The following is a 20,392-nucleotide window of genomic DNA, read 5'->3' as shown; positions in this document are numbered from 1 at the left end:
ATGAGGGTTGACCCAGAGAGACGCATCCTCAGAGGCTAAAATTTAAATTTGTCACCATGTTCAGATGCTGACAAGATAAAGAAGCTTAAGAGTTCTGTTTCTGCTTTTTCACGGTCATAACTTTTGATCTGCACATGCCTGTGTCTTCCTGTGTAACTCATATGGTTTGGAGGTAAAAGAAATGGAGAGTTTTGGAAGGCACCTTTAGGAAGGTTTTAAAAGCGTGCAGGAGGAGAGCAAGTATATTTATCAGTGGATCGAAGCCTTAGTACTGGGACCTCTCTTTTTCTTTCTCTCTGTCTCTCTTTCTGCTCTCTCTCTCTCTCTCCCTCTCTCTTGCAAAAAGCATGAGGTAAAATTCTGGTGAGGAGGAGTGCATTAACAGAGAGTCTTTTTTTTTTTTTTTTTTTTTGAGACAGTTTCTCACTCTGTCACCCAGGCTGGAGTGCAGTGGTTCGATCTTGGCTCACTGCAACCTAGGGTTCAAGCAATTCCCCTGCCTTAGCCTCCCAATTAGCTGGGATTACAGGACCGCACTACCTTGCCCAGCTATATTTTTAGAAGAGACAGGGTTTCACCATATTGGCCAGGTTGGTCTTGAACTCCTGGCCTCAAGTGATCCTCCTGCCTCAACCTCCCAAAGTGCTAGGATTACAGACGTGAGTCACCGTGCCCGTCTGGAAACAGAGGTTCTTTACACTCCTTCTTTCTGGATAACACTGATCCCTATTTTTCTCCTGCATATGCCTCAGCCCTAACCATGACACCAGCATTAAAAATTGCTACACTCTAATGTAGAACTTGCTGTCCTCTAGGCACTTGACATAGATCATTTCATTTAATCCCCAGAGAAACTCTATAAAATAGGTACTATTATTCTCCCCCATTTAAAGATGAAGAAATTGAGGTTTAAAGAGTTAAAGATCACACTCGAGGTCACCCTGGTAATAGACTCAGGATTAGAAAGCCTGGGTTTCTGGAACTCCACAGCGGGAAGTCAGTAATGCCAGCAGCTCCTCAGCTCTGATGCCCTGTTTGCACATGGACCCTAGTTGCTCGCCACCTGCAGAGACTCTGCTTCAACTGAGCAGTGGACTGAAGTGGCATGACCTCCCCATCCAGCTTTGCTCTGTGAGAGGACAGAGCCCTGCTCCAGGATGCTTCTGTACAGGATGCTTCTGTACTCTTGGTTCTCCTAGGGCAAGTATTCAGATTGACCATCCTCTGCCATTTGAGAGCCATGGGGTCTGAAGCAGAAAAAGCATGTAAAAAGAAAGGTAAATGCCTGGAAGAAGTGGAGCTAATTTGAAGTTTTGGTGATTTGAAAATCCAGTCTAGGCATTAATAGACATCTTACTTTGACAGTCCTGATTCCCACTTGCACGTAACCATTTCACTGCTTGGAACATGTCAATCTAAAAGGCAAGAGCTAGGCAAATAAGTGAAATGGAACCCAGTGATTGTTGCTCCCCATGAATAGCTATTATGAAAAGGAAGAGAGAGGCTGGGAAGAGTGGCTCATGCCTATAATCCCAACACTTTGGGAGGCCAGGGTGGGAGGATTGCTTGAGGCCAGGAGTTTGAGATCAGCTTGGGCAACATAGTGAGACCCTGTCTCTACAAAAAAAAAAAAAGTTTTTAATTAGCTAGGTGTGGTGGCGCACACTTGTAGTACCAGCTAATCAGGAAGCTGAGGTGGAAGGATCACTTGAGCCCAGGAGTTGGAGGCTGCAGTGAGCTATGATTGCATCACTGTACTACAGCCTGGGCAACAGAGAGAGACCCTGTCTAAGAAAGAAAGAAGGAAGGAAGAAAGGAAGGAAGGGAGGGAGGAGGAAGGAAGGAAGGAAGGAAGGAAGGAAGGAAGGAAGGAGAGAGAAAATAATGAAAGGAAAAAATAATAAAAGTACTATCTCTAAATTTTTTAAGTACTATCTAAAATAAGGCTTCTGCATGACATGTAGATTTCTCTTACTTACTCAAGGAAGTTCTAGCCCCTCAACCCCACAGAGAGCCGGAAATTGACCACTGATGCCATAGCGATTCTCCCCAAGATGTGAGGTGATGGGCGTCTCATCACTTGGTTGGTAGCCTGGCAGGAGTGGTACAAGCAGATTCCACCATTTCATGGGAAGTTGTATTATATTATTACATGATCTTCCACTTAAAAAAGAAGGAAGCTGCTACTTAAACATTTGCATAAGCTTAAAAGAAGCAAAAGAAACACAGAAATTTCAGAAAACATAGAAATTTTAGAGCTAGAGAAACACTTAGAGATCACCTAGCCCAGGGTTTCTCTCAACCTCAGCACCACTGACATTCTGGACTCCTATGTATTGCAGGATGTTTGGGAGCACGTCTGGGCCACTTGACTACTCCTTATCCCTGAACAAACTCTGGCTACTGTCCAGTGATACTGCCAGTTCTGTACCCTTAGGAACACACCTCCAATGTGGCACTTCTTACACCGGGCTCTTTGTCCAGATTGGTGTGAGCTCCTCAGGCAGGGCCTGTGTATTAGTTTGTTTTCATGCTGTTGATAAAGAGATATCTGAGACTGGATAATTTAAAGAAAAAGGGGCTTAATGGACTCACAGTCCCATGTGGCTGGGGAGGCCTCACAATCATGGCGGAAGGTGAAAGTCACATCTTACATGGTGGCAGACAAGAGAGAATGAGAGTCAAGCTAAAGAGGAAGCCCCTTATAAAACCATCAGATCTTGTGAGACTTATTCCCTACCACGAGAACAGTATGGGGGAAACCGCCCCCGTGATTCAGTCATCTCCCCCTGGGTCCCTCCCACAACACGTGGGAATTATAGGAGCTACAATTCAAGATGAGATTTGGTTGGTGACACAGCCAAACCATATCAGCCTGTGTATCCCCACTGCCTGGCACAAACTGAGCACTCAGTAATTGAAAGAAGAAATGAATGAGTGGTTTTAAGCTGCAGCTACATCGGTGGATATGACCTGTGCTGGAAAACAGACACGGAACAAATTCAGGAACACCTTGAAAAATTAAGTTGTTGATTTTACCAAGGCATTTGATAATATCAGTGAGTTTAGGCTTCAGCTCTGACAGCTGTTCTACAGGTTTGGCTGCCCTAGGAAGTTCTCAGGTACTCTAAGGCTACTCTATGACAGAGATTTGTTTGTCTAGTCAGGTCAGAATGGCAGACAATATCAGTAGAGTGAGTTGGAGTTGTGTAAAAGGCCTCATTTTGTTCAGCCTATTTTATGTACCATGTAACTGAGATCCTGAAAGCCAGCATTTTGCAACTGGCCTCTCATCCTGTGGGATACTTCTCTACCTCATTTGGCTGCCAGCATCAACAGGAGTCCTCCAGGAAATTCTCTATAACCACAAAAGAATAGTAGCAGCAACAGTAAGGATTATTAAGTGCTAGACATCATTCTAAATGCATCATAGCTATTAATATTAATTCACCCAATTCTTACAGCAACCGTATGCAATGGGTATTGTTACTGTTGCTGTTATTTTCCTTTTACCAAGAAAGAAACTAAGGTACAAAGAGATTAGATAACTTGCCCAAAGTCGTATAAATATTAATGGGCAGAGCCAGGATTGGAACCTATGTAGAGCTCATGTGCTTAGCCACTATGCTGTCCTGCCTCCAGCATGCTTTTCTGAATCCTAATATTACAAATCTTCAGTGTCTCAATTTCTGTAGTAATATATACTAGTAATCTTATATAATTACTTTTCTTTATTTTTTGAGATGGAGTCTCACTCTGTCACCCAGGCTGGAGTGCAGTGGCATAATCTTAGCTTGCTGCAACATCTGCCCCCAGGGCTTAAGCGATCCTCCCACCTCAGCCTCTCAAGTAGCTGAGACCATAGACATGTACCATCAAGCCTGCTAAGTTTTTGTATTTTTGGTAGAGACAGGGTTTCACCATGTTGCCCAGGATGGTCTTGAACTCTGGAGCTCAAGCGATCTGCCCGCCTTGGCCTCCCAAAATGCTGAGATTACAGGCGTGAGCCACCACACCCAGCCTTATATAGTTAGTTTTCTACCTTGGTATATCATAAATCAGTTCATAACTATGTGCAAAGTATCATGCCATATACAATGAAAGGCATGGAATGTCTCAGACAAGGTTCCTTTCTTCAGAGAGTTTACCATCTAACTAAAGATATGTACATTAGTGAAATAATAGTAAAAAAAAAAAACATAATGGAAAGAAGAGGGCTTGGGATCCGATCATATGAGTGTGACTAGCCAGTGCCACCATATAGATTATTAATGTAACTTCAGTAAGGCACTTACATGAGATACAGTTTCCTCATCTGAAAAAATGGGAACGATAATTCCTAGTTAATTCATAAATTTGTTACAAGGATTCAGTAAGAGAGGACAGTTTTAAGTATATTAAAAATAAATGAGTAATTTTGTTCAAATACAAGAAAGTTGGAGGCTGGGCTTGGTGGCTCATGCCTGTAATCCCAGCACTTTAGATGCCAAGGTGAGAGTGGGTTGCTTGAGCCCAGGAATTTGAGACCAGCCTGGGCAACACAGCAACCCCATTGCTACAAAAAATTAAAAAATTAGTCAGGTGTGGTGGCACACATCTGTAGCCCCAGCTACTCAAGAGGCTGAAGTGGGAGGATTGCTTGAGCAGGGAGTTCGGGGTTACAGTGAGCTGTGATTGCACCACTGCACTCCACCCTGGGTGATGGAGCAAGTCCCTGTCTAAAAAAAAAAAAAAAATTGGAAAGGATTTTGACACAGTTGTGCTACAAAGAGGTGTTTGAACCTCCTCATCCTCTAGGCCAGGGATGGGAAATAGGCTTCACCTTTTATGACAACTCCAGAGCATGGAGCATTATTTTGAGGGGGCTTCTGAGTCCAAAACTGAGCCCTGATGAGGATCAGTCAGTGTCTGCTCTGGGCCCTGGAGAGATTTACTTCTCTTCTAGGTCATAAGAAACTTCAGGAGCCTCCCAGCAGCTCTATGGTCTGTGTTTGGCTTCAGAGAATGCGAGAATGCCTGCTACAGGGATGTAATGCACTAATAAGCCAAGAGCTGCAAAACTTGATCATGAGTAGAATGAGGTATTTCAGCATTGGCTCTGGAATCTGACAGACTAGAAATGAACCTCCTCCCCCGACCAGTGTGACCAAAGGCAAATGACCTGACCTCTTGAAACCTGTTTTCTCAAAGTAGGGATAATAAGAATATCAACTCCACAGGGTAGTTAAAACTAAATGAACTGAAGTAACTCACATAAAGCCCTTAACACATTGCCTAGAATAATCAATGTTTAGTTGCTGCTGCTAACAATAATAATATCTCACACATAGCTTAAAGAAAAATTAGGAGTCTATAGGGTAGTGATAGTTTTCAATCTTTATGTCTGATACCTACTATTGACTAACAGTTCCTTTTTTTTCTTTTTAAATCACTAATGTCACCCTTGCAGAGTTACAGTTGAGTGTAAATGAAACCTCAGTATTTTCTCTTGTTAGCTGTATAATTTACATCTCTGTGTGTTGAAAGCATCCTGAACATGTGGTTTGAGTAGGGTAGGTCTTGAAGTAGAGGGTCTGGGCGAAATAAAACCAGAGGAAATTACACTCGGGGTCTCTAGAAGGTAGTAATTCTTCCCAATCTAGAGAGGGTCATCTCTTCACATGACCCCTCAGTTCATGTACTTTTCATTTCACTGTAAATTATCATTACAAAGGCATGTGATCCTGGGGGCCACAAGAAATGTACTGGTCTACATACATAGAGAAAAGGTTGTTTGGGTGTTAAATGGTCGAGAATGCCTGCTGTTCTCTTAATCAGATATATCTACTTTGCACCAACTACCAAAATTGAAGATTTGAGTAGAATGGATTTATAAGATCTGTAATGAATTGTTATTATCACTAACAACAATTATTGATGTAGGGTAACCTCTGAGTTGGACAGACAAAAGGGAACAATTTGATGTAGGATAAAAAGAATTAACTTTAACCGATCTGATTTCTCAAATGATTAGTTTGAGGTTTTATTACCTCCAATCAGTATCCCATTATAATTGTGTTTTGCTTTTAACATTTGTTTACTTCTGAATTTTATGTTAGTATGCTAAATCATATTCAATGACCAATAAGTTATCATGGGAGCACTCCTTTCTTATTAATAAATCTCCTTTGTGAGTAGTCAACCGTGGCTTGCTCATAGAACTGAAAACCATAGGTCAATGAAATTTGGGCAGGTTTCTGTAGGAAATAACTGACCTAGAACTTGAGAAAGAAAACAAACAGGAGTGAAGATACAAGGTCGTGAGGAACGTAGAGGTTAAGAGAACCAGCGCCGTGGAATCTGACAGACCTGTTATGGAGAAATTAAGAAGTTGGAGCTTTGGAAAGGATGGGCGTGTGGTCTTAGGCTTGAAAGATGAGATGAAATGTAGTGGTGAAGGTCACATAGAAAGGGAAATTTTGAGGTGGGGGAGAGGGATTTAAGAGGCAAGGACTGGGTAGCAGAGTGAGCTGAAAATAAAGACTGTAAAGGGAAGTGGGTGAGTGTAGGATGAGTTAAAGTGCAGTCATGAGTGACAGAGCCAGTTTGACAAAGGAAATGCAAATGGAGTTTTGGCACAAGAAAGTGAAGGATTGGGAGTGGATAATGTTCGAAAGGTTATGAAGACAAAAGCTTGAAAGTAGGGCAGTGATTAGATTTTATGAAATTAAGATGAACATTTGTTAGTAAAAATAATAATAATAATAGCTGGGCGAGGTGGCTTAAGCCTGTAATCCCAGCACTTTGCAGGGCTGAGGCAGGAGGATTGCCTGAGGTCAGGAGTTCAAGACCAGTCAGGCCAATATGGTGAAACCCCATCTCTACTAAAAATACAAAAAAATTAGCCAGGTGTGGTGGCATGCGCCTGTAATCCAGCTACTCAGGAGGCTGAGGCAGGGGAATTGCTTGAACCAGGGAGGTGGAGGTTGCAGTGAGCCAAGATCGCACCACTGCACTCCAGCCTGGGCGACAGAGCGAGACTCCCCCTCAAAAAAAATAAATAAAATAAATAATAATAATAAAGGAAAACAAATTTAGTTCTATATCATTCTCCTAAATCCTTTCATTGAAAACTAGCAATAGGTTTTTTTTTAAGCCATTTATTATTTATACAGTCATACTCTTGAGAGCCTTTGTTTCAGAACTATCAAATCAGCTCCTTATGGCCGTCTGAGGGATTCTACCATTCTAGATCAGCAGTCCACAACCTTTTTGGCACAAGGGACCCACTTCATGGAAAACAACTTTTCCACGGAAAGGGCTGGTGGATGGTTTGGGAATGAAACTTCCACTTCTGATCATCAGGCATTAGATTCTCATAAGGAGAGCACAACCTACATCCTTCGCATGCGCAGTTCACAATAGGGTTCGCCCTCCTGTGAGAATCTAAGGCCTAATCCTGGGGCTAAGCTGACTGGAAGCGGAGCTCAGGAGGTAATGCTTGCCCCTTACCCAACACTGTGCGGCCTGATTCCTAACAGGCCACAGATCAGTACCAGTCTGTGGCCCAGGGGTCAGGGACCCCTATTCTAGATGACCTCTAATGGAAACCCATTTTTTCCCCTAAATCCACAGGTTCACAATTTTTTTTTTAAATTTTATTTTATTTCATATATTTTTTTGAGACAGAGTCTCCCTCTATCTCCCAGCCTGGAGCGCAGTGGTGTCATCTTAGCTCATTACAACCTCTACCTGCCTGGTTCAAGCGATTCTCCTGCCTCAGCCTCCCAGGTAGCTGGGATTACAGGCATCTGCCACCACGTCCAGCTAATTTTTGTATTTTTGTTTTCTTGTGGGTTTTCTTTTTTTTTTTTTTTTGAGATGGAGTCTTGCTCTGTTGCCCAGGCTGGTGTGCAGTGGCGTGATTTTAGCTCACTACAACTTCCGCCTTCCAAATTCAAGTGATTCTCCTGGCCCAGCTTCCAGAGTAGCTGGGATTACAGGCACTCGCCACCACATCCAGCTAATTTTTGTATTTTTTAGTAGAGACAGGGGTTTCACCATGTTGTCCAGGCTGGTTTTGAACTCCTGGCCTCAAGTGATCTGCCCACTTTGGCCTCTCAAAGTGCTGGGATTACAGGCATGAGCCACTGCATGCAGCCAAGTTCACAAATCTTAAGGTCCACTAAGAGTTCTAGCTAACAGAGTCTTGAAAAAATACGTATATTGTTAGGAAATCCAAAATCCAGCCATTGGAGCCATGGAGACAGCACTCCAAACTCAAGAGGGGTCAATTTCTTTCCTCTCTGCAAGGAACCCCCACTAAGATCTGTGTAATGCTATTACCGCACCCCACCACTTACCCAAAGTTAGCCTTTGGTTGGAAGGTTTCCTTAGTATTGTTCCTTCCGTGGTCTCCAGGAAGATGTTACCAGAAAAAGGTCTGGATCCAGATCCCCAAGAGAAGGTTCTTGGATCTCGCACAAGAAGGAATTCAGGGCGAGTCTGTAAAGTGAAAGCAAGTTTATTAAGACAGTAAAGGAATAAAATAATGGCTATCTCATAGAGCAGCCCCAAGGGCTGCTGGTTGCCCATTTTTATGATTATTTCTTGGTGATATTATGCTAAACAAGGGGTGCCTTATTCATGCCTCCCCTTTTTAGCCCATATAGGGTAACTTCGTGATGTTGCCATGCCATTTGAAACTGTCATGGCGCTGGCGGGAGTATAGCAGTGAGGACAACAGGAGAGGTCACTCTTGTCACCATCTTGGTATTTGGTGGGTTTTAGCCGGCTTCTTTAGTGCAACCTGTTTTATCAGCAAGATCTTTATGACCTGTACCTTGTGCCGACCTCCAATCTCATCCTGTGACTTAGAATGCCTTAACTGGCTGGGAATGCAGCCCAGTGGGTCTCAACCTTATTTTACCCAGCCCCTATTCGAAATGGAGTTGCCCTGATTCAAACACCTCTGACAGTGCTGTGTTTGGCAGAGAGAGGCTCAGTACCTTGCCTGAAGTCTCATCATTGAAAGAATTAATGTAGGTATAGAGAAGTTGCAGGTCAGTTACAAATGGCAAAAACAACACATTGTAAATTGAGAAATAAATATTAGGAAAATGGATTTGTAGTCCTTAGACTAATATTTTTAAGCTTGGGACAGTTTTGTGGGAACGTGTGAGTATTCTGACTGGTGAAGGCTCAGAAATAATATTGTGTTCTCTACTTTAAAATTAGCAGGCAAAAATATACAGTTCACCTCTGGAAAATCAACTAGTTGACAGTGCATTTGTCCCAAAGCCAGCAGTCATGAGGGAGGAGAGTGGCATGCCTCCACCGTGGGACGCTTCACTGCTGGAGAATGAGTTTTTCCAAGGTAAGTGCATGCATTAAATTGCCTTTGCAACTACTGATACTAAAGGAAGTAAACAATAACTAGTTTGTATTAAACTACTCAAAACATATCAAATGCTGTACTTTAATTTTTACGTCCTCATGTTTAGCTTATTTGAAGAGGATGCTGACCTGTTATTAACACAAGTATTAAGAACTTATGATTAAATATAATCTAAGCAAACATTCTCAAATCAAGGACTGATAAATATATGGAGTAGTAATGTTTAATATTTAACCTCAGGGGTCAGGAGTTCGAGACCCCATCTCTACTGAAAATAATACAAAAATTAGCTAGGCATGGTGGTATGTACCTGTAATCTCAGCTACTCGGGAGGCTGAGGCAGGAGAACTGCTTGAACCTGGGAGGCAGAAGTTGCAGTGAGCCGAGATCGTGCCACTGCATTCCAGCCTGGGTGAGAGAGCAAGACTCCATCTTGGAAAAAAAAAAAAAATTAACCTCAGGTAAAAAGGAAATACATCTTTAGGAAATATATCTACAAAGTTTGCTGTTTAATAGACTTTTATTGTTCCAGATTAGGACCGAAATGCACTGTGATAAAATCTAATTCATTAGACAATTAACCTTGTATGATGATAAAAACTGAAACAGGTTCCAAAAGCAGTGGCGTTCCAAATGCACCTGTATCTTATTACAATCTGATCAGAGTTCACTTTTACAAAGGTTATTCTGTATAAGCCCGGCCATTTGAAAAGTTAACTCTGAAGTCGCCACCAGCTTCACCTTGAGGAACTACATTTAGTTTGCAAAGGCAATACCATCGCCTGGCCCCTATCGTGTGGTACAGCAGTCAGGAAGACACAGTCAGCTGGACAGTCAACATAGGGGCTTTCTTCAGTAAGATGCTTCCTGGCAGAGAACAGAGGAAAGTCTTTGTTCCAAAAGAAGGTTTTGTTGGAAGAGGAGAGCTACTGTTTATGGAATGAAAAAATAATGAAAAAAGTAATAATAATGTGGCCTTTCTGAAAATAATGTAGAGAAGCAGAACGGGAATTGTTCTGATGTCAGGAGTGGTGAGTAAACAGCATTGTTAATCTGGGATTCTAAGTGGCTTTAATTTAAAATCCTGTCGTGGGAATGTTAAGAGTGGTTACCTTTAAGTAGAATTCCTGGCGATTTACCTATATTGTTATACTTTTCTGTATTTTCTGTTGTAAATACATTCTGCTCTTGTAGTCAGCCAAGACTTTAAAGGGAAAGAAAAACATAAACAGCTTGAAAGGGAGAATGGATATCAAAGAGATTTTCATTATAATTTGTTTTAAAGATAGATTTTTATTCATTATGCAGTTTTGTTTTGTTTTGTTTTGTTTTGTTTTGTTTTTTGCCCCACCTTATACCTCAGCATTGCTTATTTTATTGTGGCTATAGGGAACAAATTACTTCAGGTCCTAGGGATAAATAAATATTTTTCACTAAAACATTGACAGATCATTCCCTAAAGAGTTCCTTAATTACATATCCTTAATACTCAAGATCAGTTTTTCTTTTGGTTGTACAAACTTAATAACACCAACTTGCAAATAAAATAGGATAGGGAAAAATCCAGAACAGATTTTTTTAAATCCCTTTAGCATCTGCCCTAACATAATTGGCATGTTGTATGTACATTTCACCTATGTGTTCTCAGACACTTACATTTCCTGTCATTATACAGTTGAAATAAAATTTGTAATTTCTGCGTATTTATTGAACATGAATATAGTAAACTATATCTATTATAGACTGGGTCTTAGAGAGTCTACAAACCTCAAAAGATTATGATTCTGTTCAAAGTCTAATGGGTTTTTATTGAGGAAAACATGTCAAGTACAATTAAATTGGTACAATTCAAAGAAAAGCCAACTGTGTCACCAAAAGGTAACACAGGCTTGTCTGAGATCACAGAGGCTGTGGTCCTAGAGAGCAAGAGCCCTATGTCTGGGCTTGGTCTAGGTCTTCAGTTATCATAAGGAGGCCCCTGGGCACTGACTTTAACATCACCCCCGACTTTGCTCCTGAGAGAAAAGTAATCATTATTTGACAACAGCAGCTTCGTGTCTTTGTAAAATTATGAGCTCATCTTGTAGTGAAATCATCTGTATGGTTCATAAAGAGCAAAATATGAAAAGTGAGGGTTTTTTTTCTGGGTTTTGTTTTTTTTTTGAGACAGGGTCTCACTCTGTCGCCCAGGCTAGAGTGCAGTGGCACCATCTCAGCTCACTGCAAGCTCTGCCTCCCAGGTTCACACCATTCTCCTGCCTCAGCAGGAGAATTCTCAGCCTCCCGAGTAGCTGGAACTGGAGGCGCCCGCCACCACGCCCGGCTAATTTTTTGTATTTTTAGTAGAGATGGGGTTTCACCTTGTTAGCCAGGATGGTCTCGATCTCCTGACCTCGTGATCCGCCCTCCTTGGCCTCCCAAAGTGCTGGGATTACAGGCGTCAGCCACTGTGCCCGGCTGAAAAGTGAGGTTTTATGGCACAGAGGTTGCATTGCACAGTGGTCGTATGCATGAACACAGAGGTTGCATTGCACAGTGGTCATATGCATGGACACAGAAGTTGCATTGCACAGTGGTTGTATGCATGGACTCAGGAAACAGACGGTCTGGGTTCAAATCCCAGCGCTGTGTGATCTTAGGAATTTGCTTAATCTCTTCTTGCTTCAGTTTCCTCATTATAGAATAATAATGGTGGTGTAAGGATTTAATGAGTTACTATATTAAGTGTTTAGGACTCTGCCTGACACACAGGAAGTGCTGTTTTATAGGAGTGTTAATGGGTATTAATTTTTCCAGAAAAAAAAAAAATCTACCATTGGCATATCATTTAATAATATTATCTGGCACTTTTAATTAAATATATTGCTCGAATCCCCCATCCACCTAAGTATGTTCTTAAATTAGGTGCTAAGCTTTTGGTGGTAATACTGTTTTCGTAACCGTATAACCTAGAAATCACATGCTACTTACAGAGGCTCATTTCTATTATGATCCCAGGAGGTATACACAGCTGGAAATATTGTAGCAACCTAGTGGCATGAAAGAAACAAAAAGACAAGGCTTAACAACACTAACAATTGTCTAGTTATTCAATGTCTGCATTATTAGTTCCCTTTTATTACTAGCCCATATAGAAAAACTCAGTACGCTTTAGATGCACTAAAAAAAACCATGATTAAAATTCATTGTTAGAAGAATATAGTTCTATTTCCTTAGGGCGTTATGGAAGGTTCACTTTGGAAAAAAGTGATTTGAAAAAGCAGGAAATTCCATCCTGGCTAACACTGTGAAACCCCCTCTCTACTAAAAATACAAAAAAAAAAAAAATTAGCCGGGTGCGGTGGCGGGCACTTGTAGTCCCAGTGACTCGGGAGGCTGAGGCAGGAGAATGGTGTGAACCTGGGAGGTGGAGCTTGCAGTGAGCCGAGATCGCGCCACTGCACTCCAGCCTGGGCTACAGAGCGAGACTCCGTCTAAAAAAAAAAAAAAAGAAAAAAGAAAAAGCAGGAAATAAATTTTCACTATAGTCTTGTAAAAGTCAGACTATCTTAAAAATATAATCAAAATTAATGTTATAACATTTATGATAATATGATAAAAAATAAAATTGTAAACGATTATGTTTCTTGAAAAGGAGCCTTCAATAACTCAAATTATTATTAAACTGTAAAAACATATACAAAAAAGTTGATTCACATTCTCTTTTCAGTTTTAGATGACTTGGATAGCAAATTGGCTCAGGAACAGTCTGCAAGCTCAGTGAATACCAGAACACCCCTCAACTATGGATCAAGGACACAGTTCAGTCACTTTTATTCCAGTGATAGCAGACATGGTAATATCACAGAAAGGCACAAAAAACACTATAATGAAACTTCCAATACGTCTATCTATGACATCCTAAGACCAGGAACTCCTAGGGAAGGTTTTAAAACCTTTTCTCCTAGGACAAGGACAATTTATGATATGTACAGGACAAGGGAGCCCAGAGTCTTTAAAGAAGATTATGTGCAAAAAAATACTTTTGGAAGTACTTCGCTGTGTTTTGACAGCAGACAACGGTCGGCCTTAGCAGCCACAGGGCATTTCACAGCAAGAAGCTTGCATTTTCCAGCCACAACTCAGAACAAGAGTGGGTTTATACCACCAAGGCACCAGCAGAGTCCAAAGAGAACTCCTTTATCATCTATCATGTGGAACAGATCGGATTCCTCTAGAGATAGGGAGAACCTGAGGGCACCATCACCAATGGAAATTGACCCTGCTGACAAGTATGTGTATCCCAGGGGTTTTCAGGAGAATAGGAGATATGAATCTTACCATTCACAGAATGTTTACCAACGTGTTAGTTTAAATGTTCCCGTGGAGAATGCAATGAGTCCTGACACTTTTGAGAACTCAGAGAATATGCCATTCTACCATCAAAGCAACCCATTTGCCAGGTCTTTCTTCAGCAATACCTTTGGACAAAGCGGAGAACAGAGGAGATTTGGACAAAGTCCTTTCTGGAGCCAACAGAAAGGACATTCTTTCTGGTCTGATTTTCATCAAAGCAGGAAGTCATTCAGTTCTTCTGACAGAGACTTTGAAATGATTTCCATGGAAGCAAATAGTGCATCAGCCATTCATGGCCATAGTGTTTCTTCTGAACACTGGGAATCATTTTCTTCTGGTTATGGAACAGATGTTTCCAGAGTCCAAGAAGAGCCACATCCCTGGCAGTTTGATTTTCAGACATCCACACTGGAGAGCATGGCGGTATCACATGGTAATGAGACCAAGTTGACTCCTCATTTTGGCACACCAAATGTTTGCTCCATGACTGGTTCAAGCTATCATGTCAAATCTGGTGAGTTGGTAAGCCAACAGGACAGTTCTCCTGTTGAAGTACATATAAACAAAGAAGCTTCCTCATTTGGAATTGCTCAGACTCTAGCATCCTCATTCAAAACTTCCTTTCCCCAGATTTCTGATGACAGAAGGAATCCTCAGAGTCCCAACTTGCAGAATCCCACAGTCACTTTGCAGAAAATTATTCCTAATAAGCCTGCCTCTCATCCAATGAGAAGCCATACAGAAGTCACTGTGACCAACAGCAATTCAATTGACTCTCTGCCTCTTGCCAAAAGCCAGCCCAATATCTTGGTCACAGAAGTGAATAATGAGAAAGACTTAAATGAATCTATTTCAGAAGAAGACAAACAGCTAAGCAAGATGGACCAGACAAACAAGGCAGATGAAGTACCCCAACCTGTTTCACAGAGAGGGATCTCAAACTCTTTACCTGATTTTCAAAATCCTTTCTCCCAGGACTCAGCCAAGAGCAACAGGTTTGGTTTCAGTGCATCTACCACAGTAAGTTCAAAAAAGTCACCCAGAGTCTTTTCCAGGAAAGATACTTCCAAAATGTATACACTGCACAAAGATAAATCCAATGACATTAAACAAGATAAGAGGTTTACTGAGAACAGAAAACTTGGCTCAACGGCTTCCCTTCCTTTCATTCTGGAACACAGAACACCACTATCTTTCCCCAGGACAGACCAAGGTTGTCACCAGGAACTAACTGTAAGTAATGAAGATATTTCAAGCATTATTACAAATAACCACTGGAGCTCTGCACCAACTGATATTCAAAATGCACAATCTCCAGAAAAGCCTGTTATTTTAGATACTGAGGGAGAACAATGTGCCACAATTCATTCTACCAACTGTGGCAAGTTGACTCCTGGCCACAAGACCTCGTGTGATTCTTTAGATCTGTCATCAGCTGCACTACCAGATTCCTCACCATCAAATAATTCTTCCCTTGATGCTCCTGTGGTTCCATCTACTACAGTGTTCTCCAGGAGAAGTCCTTCAGACAAAGATCCATCGCTAGGAGAAAGAGAAGAAAAAGACAATGCTGGGAAGAACCAAAAGAATCAGTTTATTTTAAGCCACTCAGAAAACCAAGAGAGAAATGATAGTCATGTACCTACACACGATGAAGTGGTTGATGTCAAATGCCATTCACACTCTCCTTTTAGGAATGAAAGAGGAAAGGGAAAAATAAGGCATCATATATCCTGTATTGAAAAGTTAAGCAAAACAGAAAGTATATCAGTACCCACCAGTGATCACAGGAGCCTCATTGAAGCAAATCAAAGCAATTCCAAAGTTTCTGAGCTTGACACAATTTATTGTACCTTGCCAAGAAAATCAAGCAGTTTTCTCATACATGGCAGGCAGTCAGGGAGTAAAATAATGGCTGCTTCATTGAGGAATGGGCCACCTCCCTTCCAAATCAAAAATAATGTGGAAGATGCAATGGGGAACTATACATTAAACAAATTTAGTCCCAGTTCTCCTGAGTCAGTGAATGAATGTTCCAAAGTCATTTCAGACTCAGCCCTGGAAGCACCTGAAGCCACAGAGAGAATGACAAATGTAAAAAGCAGTGGATCTACTTCCGTTAGAAAAGGACCCCTTCCATTCCTCATTAACAGGGCTATGTCGTGTCCCTCAGGGGAGCCACATGCCTCAACTGGAAGAGAAGAAAGAAAAAAGCCATTGACCTCAGGCAGGGATGCTTCTGAGCTAACACCAAGGGCTTGGGAGAGAATCATTAGCCCCGTGGAAAGTGACTCATCTGTTAGAGATTGTTCTTTAACCAAAAGACACCACCGAAAGGAAAACTTCCAAGAATGCACTGAGAAAGAGGGTAAAATGGCTGCCTCCAGGAGAAGTGTACTTGCCCTTTCAAATGAAGACCCTTTACCTTTTTGTTCAGACTTGTCAGGAAAAGAACGTGGGAAAACATTACATAAAGTTAAGACAACTAGTACGTTTTCTGTTTCTGGTGATGAAGATAATGTAAAATGTCTGGAGGTGGTCTCAATATATTATACTCTACCGCGGAAACCCAGCAAAAAATTCTGTAACCTCCTTCAACAGTATACACAAAATACTAATTCACTTACAGAATCACCTCAAGTGGAGACTGAAACATTTCCTCATGCTTTAGAAAAAGATGAACAGAATTATTTTACACGAGAGCAGTCAGGAACACCTTCATGTGAAAATCTAAAGATGTCGGTCAACTCTGATCAGACACTGACCACTGAAAATATGACTGCCTTCCGATTATCAAATAGGGGGCCCCTAGTGCCTACATTACAGGAAATGGCTTCTGTTGAAGCAGCTGTTTCTCTTCCTGAAGAGGAATCTAAAGCTAGAGAGATTTTTTCAGATAATTTAGCTAAAACACCTCTAGGTGATTCAGAAAACAAGAAAGAAAGAGGTAAAAAACTGCAAAGTGAAACCCTGCATACTTTGTTGATGCTTCAGAGAAAAAATGTTTCTGAAGAAAAATCTGAAAATTGTCAACAATCCATTAATTCAAGTAACAGTGGTCCCTCTAGTCTTCCAGCTCTTTCAGAAGTTAATATTGGAAATTCCCAAGCCAGAAGAAATTCTTGGGAGTGTACAGGGAGTGGCAGAGCCATTCCTTTTACTGAAAGTGGGAAGTGTCCTCAGAAAGATCACACATCCACAACTGTAGGTGAGAGCTCCAGTGGATCACAGCCTAGGGAAGGCAGAGGGGACATCAGAACCAACTGCCAAAAAATGACTAATAAAACACTTTCTCACTCAGAGAGTCAAGTCTTTGCTCTTACTCCAGCATTGCATAAACTACAGCTTGGTGAAGAGACTCAGTCAGATGAACCAAACTTAGAGAGTCTGCAGTCTGAACCCAGAGAATTACCTCAAAGAAGTCAGGAGGCAAATATGACAGAGAGCAGGAAGGCTGAAGATGAAATGCAGAAATCAGCTTGGGATCAACCTTCACTTCCTGAAGGAAACAATAAAAATAAAACCAATTCTGATGACCTAGTAAAGGGGGAAAATAGATCTTCAGTTAAACACAGATTGGCAGTCGTGTCTAAAGCAAACAGAAAATTCCCAGCTAAAGATGTAAGCCCCAGAAGACATGTAGCTACTATCTTCCCCCAAAGTGGAGGCAGATCTGGCTTTGACCATTTATCTCTTGGCACACTGGAGTGCAACCCACTGTTCCCTGAGCCTACTCCAAAATCTGCAGACTCCATAGGCGAAAGCAGGTTGAGTGAGGATGGAAAGCATGTGAAGAAATCCGAGAACCCTCTCACCATTACTGTACTACCCAGCAGAGAACCTTCTACACACGTCAGCAACCAGAAGTCTAACAGTATTTCACAACGACCTCAGAATGAGTTTAAAAATGTCTCAGAATCACCATCAAAGCTTGAGAGTTCTAAAGATGTCACAGTAGCTGAGAATTTAGAAAGAGAATCAGGAGCCCCATCCCCCATCACATTCACCAGCCTCAGGGAAGCAGAATTCTCTGACGATCAGAGGAGGCTGAGCCCTCCTTTTCCACTGGAGCCTGCACAGAAATCTAGAGTAAGCATCCCACTGGCCAGTTTTCTGCGGCAACAAAGGAGTGCTTCATCTCTGGAGTGGGAACCTGAGCCACACCTCTATCGTTCAAAGAGTTTAAAAAGCATTAATATGCATGGCGATCTACTACGAAAAAGTCATCCTCCAAAAGTCAGAGAGCGCCATTTTTCTGAAAGCACTTCTATTGACAATGCCCTGAGTCGACTGACCCTTGGGAATGAATTCTCTGTCAACAATGGGTACAGTCGAAGATTCAGATCTTTTTCTGAACTCCCCTCCTACGATGGAAATGAAAGTTGGGCTTATCGCAGCAGTACAAAAACAGGTCCCAGGTCTGCAACATCTATATACAGACCTATCGACTATGGGATCTTTGGGAAAGAACAACAATTAGCTTTCTTAGAAAATGTAAAGAGGTCACTTACACAAGGAAGATTATGGAAACCAAGTTTTCTTAAGAACCCTGGCTTCCTAAAAGATGATTTGAGGAACCCTCCCAACCCCTCAGAGTCATTAAGCTCAAATTCTCCCTGTAGTCAGATGCCAGAAGATGGCTTATCTCCAAGTGAACCGCTTAATATCTATGAGGATGACCCAGTGGACTCGGATTGTGACACAGACACAACCACAGATGATGAATACTACCTGGATGAAAATGACAAAGAGTCAGAACTGTGAGGCTTTTTCAATAAAATGCTTTACCTTTTTCACCAAAAGCTTATAATGGAACTGAGGTGTATGTGTGCATGTGCATGGGAGGATAAAAGATCTAGTCTGGGCAGTGTCTGCTCTGAAATGTCCCACATCTCCTTTTTTTCCTCCATACCCTATATAGATAGTTCCTGAATGTTAGAACAATGAATTCTTGTTTTGAGAGAGTCTCTATTTTCTCTCTCTGTAAATGTTCTTAGCCTGCCTTTCCACCACTCCCACTTAATCCCTAATTCACTGTCTGATTTGGGCTTTCTACTTTATTTCTCTCCTAACATTTTTCATCTTTAATTGTGATTTACAACCCTAATATCCCAGGCACACATACAAAACTTACTAATTACCCCGCACAACTGTGAAACTCTGTATGGCTTCTTCCGGTCCACACCCTATACTCATGACATTAAATAAAAGGTAGGGATGATAACAATGGGGTAAACATTATCATCCTGTTTGACTCATGAACATTTAGGAAGTTTAAGGTGATGATCTTCTCTTTCAAACAAAGATAAAGGATTTTTTTTTTTAACTTGAGAAACTGCAAAAAGGAAAAAAAAAAAGGATAAAGGAATTTTCTAAGTACATCCTGTTATATCTGTAGTGGAGCCTGGGAGGCACATGGTCAAAGCACATGTTGAGGTTATAGATGAAGACCTGAATCCCTACCCTAGTAAGCTAATAGAAGGTTAGCACTCCTAGAAATTCTTCTGAAACTGTGGGGCACTGGCTGGATTATTAAGGGCTTTTGATCAAGCCAAGGACTTAGGCCAGGCAACCTGGCCATACAGAGAGTTGCCTGGTCACAGAATTTCTGCTTCTGAAGAGAACATAGCTGAGGAGCAGAGAGAGGAAATAGGCATCCCTTCATGAGACCGACTTGTCTTTACTCCAGCTCTCTCAGCAACTGGCTTTTCCCATTTCCTCAGAACTATTCATTTTCACATTTTCTTTTGTTGTTGTTCTTGTTGTTTGGTTTTGTTTTGTTTTTGGTTTTTGGAGATGGAGACTTGCTCTGTCACCCAGGCTGGAGTGCAGTAGCATGATCTCGGCTCACTGCAACCTCCGCCTCCTGGGTTCAAGTGATTCCCCTGCCTCAGCCTCCTGGGTAGCTGGGATCACAGGCGCACCCAGGTGCATGCCACCATGCCCAGCTAATATTTTTGTATTTTAGTAGAGACAGGGTTTCACCGTGTTGCCCAGGCTGGTCTCAAACTCCTAAGCTCAGGCAATCTGCCTGCCTCAGCCTCCCAAAGTGCTAGGATTACAGGTGTGAACCACCATGCCCAGGTTTGGTTTTTTGTTTATTTGTTTATTTTTTGAGATGGAGTCTTGTTCTTGTTGCTCAGGCTAGAGAGCAATGGTATGATCTCAGCTCACTGCAACCTCCTCCTCCCAAGTTCAAGCAATTATCCTGCTTCAGCCTCCTGAGTAGCTGGGACTACAGGCACCTGCCACCACACCTGGCTTTTTTTTTTTTTTTTTTTTGGTATTTTTAGTAGAGATGGAGTTTCACCGTGTTGGCCAGGCTGGTCTCCAATCCTGACCTCAGGTGATCTGCCCACCTTGGCCTCCCAGAGTGCTGGGATTATGGCCATGAGCCCCTGTGCCTGGCCCACATTTTCTTTAATTGCAAGGTAGACCACTTCTTTTCAGGTGGAACATATTAGTCCCAAATATCAAGTGGGAACCTTGGCCAAGTCCCTAAAATGCCGTCAAGTCAGATCTGTTACCCTGGAATTCAGTCTTCACTGCAGGATCATTTACCAAACCCTTGGGAAATTCTAAGGCAGAGCTCCTAAGGGCCTGTCACTATGGATCTCTCAATAATTTATCTAGAGTAAACCACTTATGATACCCACTGATATTTTGACTTTCCTAACTCTT

At 41.8% G+C, this 20,392-nt stretch overlaps 1 protein-coding gene across 6 annotated transcripts in view; it reads left to right on the top strand.

Annotated features, from left to right (window-relative positions):
- Positions 1-19,086, top strand: part of EXPH5 (exophilin 5) — a 94,021-nt gene extending 74,935 nt beyond the window's left edge. For 4 of the 6 annotated variants that reach the window (XM_033204144.1, XM_033204143.1, XM_033204147.1 and 1 more), the window contains 2 exons: positions 9,217-9,355; positions 13,086-19,086. In XM_033204144.1, the coding sequence (XP_033060035.1) occupies positions 9,217-9,355; positions 13,086-18,475 (5,529 nt within the window). In that variant the 3' untranslated portion in view covers positions 18,476-19,086. The remainder of the gene's footprint in view (positions 1-9,216; positions 9,356-13,085) is intronic. The other 2 variants (XM_033204146.1, XM_033204149.1) reach the window with 1 other exon arrangement.
- Positions 19,087-20,392: the final 1,306 nt, after the last annotated feature.

Source organism: Trachypithecus francoisi, unplaced genomic scaffold (genome assembly GCF_009764315.1).
Source record: "Trachypithecus francoisi isolate TF-2019V2 unplaced genomic scaffold, Tfra_2.0 Lachesis_group8, whole genome shotgun sequence".
NCBI classification, from domain to species: Eukaryota; Metazoa; Chordata; class Mammalia; order Primates; family Cercopithecidae; genus Trachypithecus; species Trachypithecus francoisi.
This window is presented reverse-complemented; position numbering and strand designations above follow the sequence as displayed.